At 44.6% G+C, this 10,668-nt stretch overlaps 1 protein-coding gene across 1 annotated transcript; it reads left to right on the forward strand.

Annotated features, from left to right (window-relative positions):
- The first annotated feature begins 3,170 nt into the window (after positions 1-3,170).
- Positions 3,171-9,420, forward strand: CHST8 (carbohydrate sulfotransferase 8). The gene is made up of 3 exons (XM_044659734.1): positions 3,171-3,288; positions 5,234-5,265; positions 7,670-9,420. The coding sequence occupies exons 1-3, from the start codon at positions 3,171-3,173 to the stop codon at positions 8,807-8,809; spliced, it is 1,290 nt and encodes a 429-aa protein (XP_044515669.1). The 3' UTR covers positions 8,810-9,420.
- The last annotated feature ends 1,248 nt before the right edge of the window (positions 9,421-10,668 follow it).

A 10,668-nucleotide genomic window follows, 5' to 3' on the forward strand; every position in this document is an offset into this window, starting at 1 on the left:
ATGATTTTTTAGGGGCTGCCATATCACTATTAACTTTTGCTGAGTTTGCCAGTCTCATAAACTCAGATATTTTACACAGAAATTTTGTCTGGCCGTGCTTCCATTCCTGTGCAGCTGTTTTTTGGAACCCAAGATTTATCTTTACATTCTCAACAATGTTCTATACAAAGTAGAAATTTGAATGTTTGGTAAATGACTCTAAATGATTATTTTAAATAATGCTCTATTTATTTCTTGGCTAGTTGAATAGGATTACCCAACACCATAAATGAGCAGACATTTCTTGTGCCCCAGGCTAAGTCCATGAGTATTACAGTAGTAATTACAATTGCGCCTTCGAGTTTTTCTTTGAAAACCTAAGGAGTAGTTAGGAAACAAGATAGAGGCACATGAGGCAATCAGATTTGGCCCCCTGAAGGTGATAGGACTTGAGCTCAGCCCAAAAAGAAGCATAGCATTTGAAAATGTAGAGAGGATAGAGGAACCGCATCCTTAACCCTAAGGATGCCTCTAAACATGTTAGCCTCTCTGCTTTCCCCCACTCTTCACCTGAGTTTCAATCATACATGTTTTCATTCCTTGGATAGTTATAGATTCTGATCCTCATGGAGAACGGGAAAGGATTCTGTGTCTGTACTTCAGGCCTTCCAAACTAATGAAAGATGGTAGATCACTTAAGGTGTACCTGTCTGAATGTTTCCCTTTAATTTAATGATCTAGAGTGAAGATATCTACAATCTCTCAAACTCTTTGTAGGGCTGGGCTCAATGTAGGTACTTAGTTTTTAGTAATCCTCTGCCCTGTGACATTGAGGAGACTGAGGACAGTCTCACCCATTCAAAGCATTCATGAGGGTGAAAGAGACATCACCCTGACATGGCAGCATGGTAATATTAAATGGTGGCAATGATAAACAGTAATGGCGGAGGGGATGATGGCAACTGGTTATAGTGAAGGTGGCAGTGCTCATTTTCATGTTGGTGATAATGGTAGTCATAGTGATGTTACCATAGTGATGATATAATGAGGTGATGGTGGTAGAGAGAATAGTGATAATGGTAGTGAAGGTAGCTGGTAGTGGTAGATAGCTAACTAATTAATGGTGGTGAGAGTGATAATGGTAGTTGAAGTGGTAGAGATGATAGGGATGATGATAATGATTACAACAGTGACAATGGAGATGATTTGATAATAGTACTGGTAGTAGTAGTAGTTATTATGATGATGTAGATAGGGATAACGGTATTGATTCTTGTTTTTGGATACTAGACCTTCCTACATAAATACTGCTAACCACCACCATATAACCATCCTATCTCCTGCAGGGCAATCCCCACTATGGGCCTGAGATCAATCTATTCCCCAAAGTCCTTGATAAAGCCAGCATGACTGGCTTGACCCCAGGACACACATAGATTACAATTTTTATCCCTCAAGAGATCTGGACATTGTGGCATTTATCTAAATTACTCACAGGAAAGCAGCTTCCTCTGGGGGAAAAGTCTTGGAATATTAGACACACTGCTAAGAGTGTTCTCTAATCAAAGTCAGATATAGTGTGCTCTGCCCTGCTATAATCCATACCTATTTAGCTACATTTGGTTTCTTTATATGAAAAAGCTCATAGTTCATATTTTGCCTTTTATCCAATGAACTCTCATTTCCCAGCAAACTATGTCACTGAGGCTTGAGAGAGTTCAGTTCAAGAAGTTGCTAAGGCACCAAATAAATTCCTTACTGGGCTTTTCTCAAGGAAAGAGTTTTCTTTCTCAAAAGGGCAAGTGTGGCTATGGGCCTTCTGCAAACCATTATGGCCTAGCTGAAAATTAAATCCACTTCCCAGAAATAACAAGAAATGTGATCCCCATAACCTAAGTGGTAAAACTTTTATCTCCTCTATACCCCAGATATTTCAAATATTGTCTTCTTCTCTTCCTGCTCTTCCCCCAAAAAAACCCAAAAAACAGGGATGAGTAAGTAAGATGAAGAGAAGTGAGTTGCTTCACTCCAGATTGATCAGCAAGTCACAAATGAGGCCCACATGAGAAATTTTGGTTTCTTGCCTCTCATCCAATGTTTTCTTTCTTCCTTCCACTCTTCCAATTCTTCTTGATCCTGCCAAAGCATCCTTCTTGGAAGTTCCCTTTGATTGGATCTAGAAATACCCAGGTTCTGGCCTTCTCAGAAGGGAGATTTCTGAGTCAGAACACCCAAACAATGCCTTTTCTTCTTTTTTTTCAATGTATTTCAGCAGCGCTGGCACAGGCACATTACTAACAGAGTGTGCCTCTAAATCACATTGTTCCCTTTTGTCCACCCCAAATTGGCCTCTTAGTGGTTCCTAGTACGGGAAACTTTCTATGTACAAGTGGTCCACTGTGAGCTTCCCCTTCCACCTTCTAGAATCCTTGATTCTCTTCATATTGCACAGATCAGGTTCTATCTCCTAATTTCTCTAATTGTAAGTGTTCTCTCCCCTTTGAAAATACATTGCAGGTGTTTTGCATTTATTCAAATTTCCTCTCCTTCATAGAATGTAAGCTCCACTAGGGCAGTCCTTGAAGACTATTTCTTTTTTTTATCTTTACACCCTCAAATTCTAGCTCGGTATCTCGTACATAATAAGTACCATATAGATGTTTGGTGAATTGAATTGAGATGACATTTGTCTGATTAATGAGAAGCTGGGGGGAAAGGTTACTCGAAAGTGACAAAGTTGGGTAATTGCAAAGTTAAGTGCCAGCTTTCCACAAAAAAAAAAAAAAAGAGAGAGAGAGAGAGAGAGGTTTCTCAGCTCCATTCCTGGCTGAATTTGGTAAAACTAGTTTGCTCTGGGATGCATATGTAAATATGCAAATTGTCATCTCTACATGTTGACAAAATTGACAGCCAAAGCAAATCTCTGTATCTGTGACACTGCTGAGGAGAAATGATTTAACAACTGCAGTCTCCAGAAGGAAATATGATGGAGTGAGCCGATGACTATAGTAGCAATCAGAGCTGTAAAACAAGGGCTTTCGCTGAAGAGATCTGTAATTATGCTGTTGCCAGAAGAAACACCACAGGCCTGGGAGTCATTATGTACGAGAAGCCCATGATAGCAAGGTTGCTATGGATAGTAGCAATGGTGAAGGGGCTGATGATGCAGATAAGGGATATTGATGGTGATAATGGAGATGATCATTTGTGGTGCTGATGATGCTGCCACCACTACTACTGATGATAATGGCAAAGGTGATGATCATGATGCCAAAAATAGTGATGGTGATTGTCATGATGCTGGTGATGGTAATGGGTCCATTTACCATACTCTGATCTTGAGAAATTACTCCTTATAGAACCAAGTCAGGAGATCTGATTTTTCATGGATGCCCACCTCTCAGATTATAGCATGGTATCATGGAAAAAAACTGGGTTGGAAGACTTGAGTTTGAATTCTAGTTCTATACTTGCTACCTGTGTTACCTTGAGAAACTCAGTTTCTCACTCTGTGCCTTAGTTTCCCCATTTGCAATGTAAAGAAATTAGACTCAATGATCTCAAAGATTTCTAGCTCTCTTTCCTATGCTCCTGTAATCCTAAAGAGTCTTCCTCCTCTTCTCTCTAATGTAGTCTTTACCCTTGCCCTCTTGAGTCTTCCTCCAAAAGCCAATTAGTTATGATCTTTGGAAGATGCCCTTGGACTTCAATTTCAGCCCCAGTGGCCTCTAACATGGATCCCAGGTATATAAAGCAACTTCTGTGTTCCTAGCATGAGAGGAATAGCACCAGGGGAGCAAAGAGAATGGCTCCAAAATCCAGGAGGTACTTAGTCCCTCCTTCCCTTAATTAATAAGCTTTTATTTGGGGCCCATTGTTCTAAAGGCACCCATGGGGTTACAGACAGAAAAACAGTGCCTGCTCTTATGAAACTCCTGGCTTAGCTGGGGAAGCCAATCATCCATGCATGCATGAAAAGGTAAACATAATAAAGGCAGAAGAGATAATATGAGGTCAGAGGAGAAAGAAATGGCTAAGCATTGGAGTAGCTGAACCTCAAAGGATGTCTAGAGTTCCGATAGGCAGGGAAGCGGAGAGGGAAAGGTATTCCCAGAAGGAGAAAGAGGATGAGCAAAAATGGAAATTCAAATAACCCCAGTGTGTATAGGAGGAGAGCTGGGTAGGAGGTGGAGATACAGATTGACAACCCAGAAGGCTGATCTAGACGACGAAGAAAAAATAACTGGGGAGATGAGGCTGCACCTAAGGGAAAGGGAGCTTCTTTTCATGGTTTTGTTCTAACCAGTCTTAGGAGTAGAGGATTTGAACTCCCTTTACAATGGGGCTAAGCTTCTTAGTATATATACATACAGAGAGAGAGAGAGAGAGAGAGAGAGAGAGAGAGAGAGAGAGAGAGAGAGAGAGAGAGAGAGAGAGAGAGAGAGAGAGAAAGCTAAGTAGCTTGTATTGCAGGATTGAGAGTGTGTGAAAACTGTTTGAGCCTTTATGGTCCTTTGAGGCAAGGTCAATATTCATGTAAGATACAAATGGTTTGAGACATGTAAATATAAAAGTGGCTCACGTGTGACATTAAGAGATAGGATCAGAGGTCTGATCTCATCCCTTAATAATAATAATAATAATAGTAGAGACAACCGTAGTATTCTGCTTTTTACAAAACATTTCCCTTCATAACAATTCTAGGAGGGAAGGAGTATAAGTATTATCTCCATTTTATAGATGAGTAAACTGAGGCTCAGTTTACTTCGGCAGGTTGTGGAGCTAGTAATTGTCAGAGTTCAGGCTCATACTCCAGGACTAGTGATCTTTCATCATACCCCGTGTTGTCTGAAAACAGCCACAAAAAAAAAAAAAAAAAAAAAAAAAAAAAAAAAAAAAAAAAAAAAAGCACATTATCTGATGGAAATAGCCACTTGGATTTCTCTTGGTCATGGACCTCATATTTCTTCTCTTTGGAAGCAGTAAAGACTAAGGGAGGATGGCCAGCAACTTTACCTAGGTATCTGGAAGCCCAGTGGCTGTGCAGGGTCCCCTTCCTCTAGTAGCAGTGGAGGTGGAGGGAGCCAGCCCCCCTATCGCTTCAGCCATTTATAAATGGGGCCTCATCTTGGACAAAGGGTAGAGACGGAGTCTGCTCACTCGTGTCCAGAGGCTCCCGTACCCCTATGCACACACAGAGCCGACAGGGAGGGATGCCCTGATAATCATGTTCTTTTCTTTGTTCTCTTTTCAGGAGTAAAGTATAATGCTCAACGCCACCGAAACGTAAGTTTTGCTGCTGCCAGGGGAAAGTAGTGAGAGCCTTTCTGAGCCATGAATTTCCCCTTTCCTCATCCACAGCTGCTTTAAGTCCCACTAATAGAGGCTGTCAATCTTGGTGGGGGGGGACCCTGAGAAACCAGCAGGTAAGGGAGCTGGCAGGATCCTAGTGAGACCGCTCCACCTAGTGGCTCCCTGGGCAATTGCAGCCACCAGTGGATCTTGTTCTAGCACAGGCAGCCATCCACAGGGTCCTGGGTAGGATGGGGTGTCAGGACACTCGGAGCCTGGGGTGGAAGGTCCCCTCAGTCGGCCCACTTTGTCTCCATGACAATTTAGCTTACTGTCTTCCATGTTAACTCATAAGCTTATTAGCATCAGAGACAAGAAACAAGATGTTAATCAAGATAAACATGACAGAATTATTTTCTTTTGTATACATCAGTTTCCCCAGCTGTAAAATGGAAGTTCCTATTTCTACCTGCCCCCAAAAGAAGACACAGGCTGAGAGAGCAGGGCAGTTTGCCTCATTTTCACTCAGAAGGTCTAGATTCAAATCCCAGTTGTGTTCCTGAATTCAGATACGAGGTCCATATTTGACCTTGGAAAGGTTGTTTCAATCAGTCCCCCAGGACTTGTGAACACTTATTAGATGCTAGAGATTCCACTAAGAGCTGGGGATACAGAGAAAGGCAACGACATAGGTGCTGCCTTCAAGGGGCTCACATTCTAAGGGGGGAAAGAACTGGCAAAAAATGTATATACAAAATGAATGCTATAGAAATATGTTTTTTAGTATAATTTTATTTTTTAATTTGATTTATATTTATTTAATATAGTTAATGATTCATGTTCTCTCCCCCCCTCTCTTCCTTCTCCCATCCTGGAGCTGACAAGCAATTCCACTGGGTTATACATGTATTATCATTCAAAATCTTTGAGTGATAATAAGTGTATAACCCAGGTTGAGTTGCTTGTCAACTCCAAGAGTGGAAAGGGAAGACAGGAAGGAGACAACACAAATCATATTAATTTGGGCAACTTATGGATAAATGTGTTATTAAAATAAAATAAAGATAAAACTTTTAAAAATTATAAATGGGAAATAATCTCAGAGGACAGGAACTAGCAGTAAGGGCTAAGGTAGGTCGAGGGTTCAGAGTTACCAAGAAAGGGCCCTTGCTGGGCATGAGATGTGAGCTGAGTCTTGAAGGGAGGTAGGGAAGCCTGGAGATGAGGAAAATAAGCTTTCTACACATGGGACATGGTCGCTGAGAAGGCATGGATTCTAGCAATGAAGTGTTATGTTTGATAGACAGTTGGTTGGTTTAGTGGCTAGTGCATCACAAGAAGTGCTGAGTTCAAATCAGTTCTTGGACCCTTCCTAGCTGTATGAACCTGAGCAAGTCATTCTGTCTACCTTAGTTTCCTCATCAGTAAAATGGAGATTACAATAGTACTGGCTTCCCAGAACTGCTGTTAGGATAAAAAGAGATAATATGTGTAAAGTGTTTTACAAATTTCAAAGCATAGGAATGCTAGCTGTTGTTATTTTTATTTTTGTGAACAACAAAACCCAGTGTAGCTAGATCATAGGATAAGTGAAAGAGACTAACGTTTAGGTAAGAAGACTGGAAAGACAGGAAAGAGCCATGTTTGTTTGTAAGATGAGCAGTTTGGGCCAATGATCTCTTAAGTTCCCCTTCAGGGCAGTGGATAGAGTTCCAGTCAGGAAGACTCCTCTTCCTGAGCTCAAGTCTGGCCTCAGACATTTAGTAACTGTGTGACCCTGGGCAAGTCACTTAACCCTGTTTGCCTCGGTCTCCTCATGTGGCAAATGAGCAGGAGGAGGAAATGGCAAACCACTCCACTATCTTTGCCAAGAAAACCCCAAATGGGGTCATGAAGAGTCAGGCAGGACTGAAATGACTGAACAAGAAGTGCCCTTCCAAACCCTTCATGATCCTCTAATTAATAATTCCCATTCAAAAAAAAAAAAAAACAAAACAAAACTAGTTCCCATTCCCTTTCTGCTTTAAGCTTCGTAAAACTTCCCTCAAAGGGCCGCATGAAATAGGTAGTACATGTGTTATCCTCCTCTCTGGCAGAGGACCCTGAGGTTCATCAAGAGTTCCATGACCAGTAAGGATCAGACACTCACGCTTCCCCCTAGAAACATGCAGCTCAGTGATGGGGGCTGAGGCTGCCGTGCTGTTCGGTTATGGGAGCGGCCAGTCTTCTTGACTATTGCTCGGAAGGGCCGGTATGAGTAAAGTAATGAACATGAGGCCTTTGTGACTCCTCACCCAAGCAGGCAGGATGATGGAAGGAGCCTGTGGGATGCTTTGTTATGGGTCACTGAGGCCCAAGGGCCCTTTTAACTGCTTTTTTCTCTTCCCCCTCCTCCCAGGACTGTCCAACAGGCAGCAGCCAGGATGGCAAAGTGACGGGGCATAAAGCCGGAGCGTTGGCAAGGGTGGCTCCCCAGGGCTCCCCAGGCCCAGGGGCACGGAGCCAGGAGCAGCAGCTAAATGGCCTGGTGCTTCTGGTGAGAGACCAGGCAAAGCCTGGGCCAGAGGGTGGCCGCGTCCAGCTCCGGCAGCGCCGGAGGAGGCTTCTCATCAAGAAGACACCCATTGTCATTGCTCTAAACAGCTCCACCGTCACCCTGGCTCAGCTGGGCCCCCAGGAAGGGGGAGCCCCCGAGGGTCACTGGCGCCGCCTCTACCAGGTGCAGCATGAGCGAAAGAGGATCATGAGAGACACGTGCGCCAAATACAAGAGCAACAGTCGCAGGGTCGTCACGCCCTACCACGTGTCCCGCATCTTTGTGGAGGACAAATCCCGAGTCTTGTACTGCGAGGTGCCAAAGGCTGGCTGCTCCAACTGGAAACGGGTCCTGATGGTCCTCAGCGGGCTGGCCTCTTCCACCAGGGACATCCAGCACAACACCGTCCACTATGGCAACACTCTGAAGAGGCTGGACGGCTTCGACCGCCAGGGCATTTCCCACCGCCTCAACACCTACACCAAGATGCTGTTCATCCGGGAACCCTTTGAGAGGCTGGTCTCTGCTTTCCGAGACAAATTTGAGCACCCCAATAGCTACTATCACCCAGTTTTTGGCAAGGCCATTCTTGCCCGGTACCGGATGAATGCCACCCGGGAGGCTCTAAGGACGGGCTCGGGGGTGAGGTTCTCCGAGTTCATCCAGTACCTGCTGGATGTGCATCGGCCGGTGGGCATGGACATTCACTGGGACCATGTCAATAGACTGTGCAGCCCTTGTCTCATTGACTATGACTTTGTGGGCAAGTTTGAGAGCATGGAGGAAGATGCCAACTTCTTCCTGCGCCTCATCGGTGCCCCCCAGAACCTGACCTTCCCCAGGTTCAAAGACAGGCATTCAAACGAGGAGCGGACGACCACGAGGATCGCCCACCACTACTTTGCCCAGCTGTCGCCCCTACAGAGACAGCGCACCTATGACTTTTACTACATGGATTACTTGATGTTCAACTACTCCAAGCCCTTCGATGACCTGTATTGACGGCTGAGGTGGAAGGGCAAAGGGTCTGGGTTGGACCTGCTTCAGGGGCAGGGTCTGGGTCTCATGTAGGACCTGGTCTGGAAGGACTATGTTTCTTCATTCTGGGAGCTGGCATTCCCAGAAACACTCTTTGTATTCCCTCATTCTGGGAGCTGGTGTTTCCCAGAACACCTGCCCTTCCCAGAAAGACTTGTCTATGGAGACTGTGTCCAAGACAGAAAGATTGTGGGAGCTCTAGTTCCCTTTCAGACATCGGTGCCGTGGCTATATTCATCTGTGAACTAAGTGATAGCAGCAGAAGTTTGTGAGTAAGCACATCAGGGAGCCATGCAGGGCAGGGAACTCAGCCCCTGTTTTTGTCTAAGGCTAACAGTGAAGCCCCTGGAGTGCAGTTTGGGTTTGAGGTAGCAGTTGTAAAGGCACAGCCCCATGGTGTCCCGACCAGCTGGGTTCTTGGAGAGCTCAAGGAACCATGAGCCAGAGGGGTCTGAGACTGGAGGAATCGGAGGCTGAGGCTCTGCAGGTGGGGAGGTGGGGAGGGAATTCTCAGATCCCATATTCCGTTTTCCTTTGGCTCTGCAGGCAGAGATCCCTGTGGAATTGGGTTCTCAATAAAGCACATGTTTTTCAAGTAGTTTTTCAAGTTTTTTGTTCAGCCCTTCCTTCTACCCCCAGATAGATACTTCAGGCCACGCAGATCTCATTCATCTAGTGCGGCTATTCCAAACTCAAGCTCAAGCTCATACCCCATCCCATAATTTACTCTGTGGTACATGCATCCAGGGGAATGGAATTACTATCCCAATGCACAAAGCTCCTTCTCATCCTTTGCAGACAACTGGGTCTCTGGATCCCTGTGTGGTCCCCAAAAAGGCCCACTATTTTCTCAAAGATGTTTGGGTCAGCTCAATGGATAGAGGTTCACAGGTGTCAGCCAGGGTTCTGAATTGCAGGTGGTAAGGGTATAACTGACTGTATGTATCACTGTGTGATGGTGTTACCATGTGTACTACTATGAGGTACCACTTTAGCAGGACATGTCACTGGATATATATTGCTTAAGGATGTGAGTGTTGACCTGAAGCTCCTCCTTAGCACCATGTGCCCTGTCACTGAGCCAGTGATATAGCCAGGGTCCGAGCTTATTTGCTTTACTGATAGATATTGGATTTTTTAAGATAGTTTAAAAAAAACCCTTTACCTTCTGTCTTAGAATCAATACTATGTATTGGTTCCAAAGTAGAAGAGCAGTAAAGGCTAGGCAATGAGGATTAAGTGACTTGCTTAGGGTCACACAGCCAAGAAGTATCTGAGGTCAGATTTGAATCCTGGACCTTCTATCTCTGAGCTGGCCCTCAATCCACTAAGCCACCTGGCTTACTTCCTTTAGGACGATTTTTCTGAGCTTATCCCAAGACTCTTTGAGCTGGGAGAAATCATCATTGGCTTGCTTATCCTTCCATTGGCACCAAGTGTTATGGAAAAGGTATGGTGAAAAGACATATTTCCTTTAGAAGTACTCCATTACACATCAACACCAGGAACCACACAAAATACTCCATCAGTGCACAATAGTACCACCAACAACTACACACACATGTGTCATCCACAACACAACAAACAACCACTAAACCTGAGCACACACAAAAAACTTGCCGATTTCAGAAAATTCTCATTGCCCATCAGCATACAAAAGTTGCTTTCCCAGAAAAGAGGGCTTGACCATCTAGACCAGGGGTCGGCAACGTATGGTTCTTGAGCCATATCTGGCTCCACCTCCCGACCGGCCAGTCCGGGCAGAGCCCCAGGATGTGCCCCAGGGGGCCCTTCAGCCCCTGCCCCATATTCCAGCACCTTCC

Source organism: Gracilinanus agilis, chromosome 2 (genome assembly GCF_016433145.1).
Source record: "Gracilinanus agilis isolate LMUSP501 chromosome 2, AgileGrace, whole genome shotgun sequence".
Lineage (NCBI taxonomy): Eukaryota > Metazoa > Chordata > Mammalia > Didelphimorphia > Didelphidae > Gracilinanus > Gracilinanus agilis.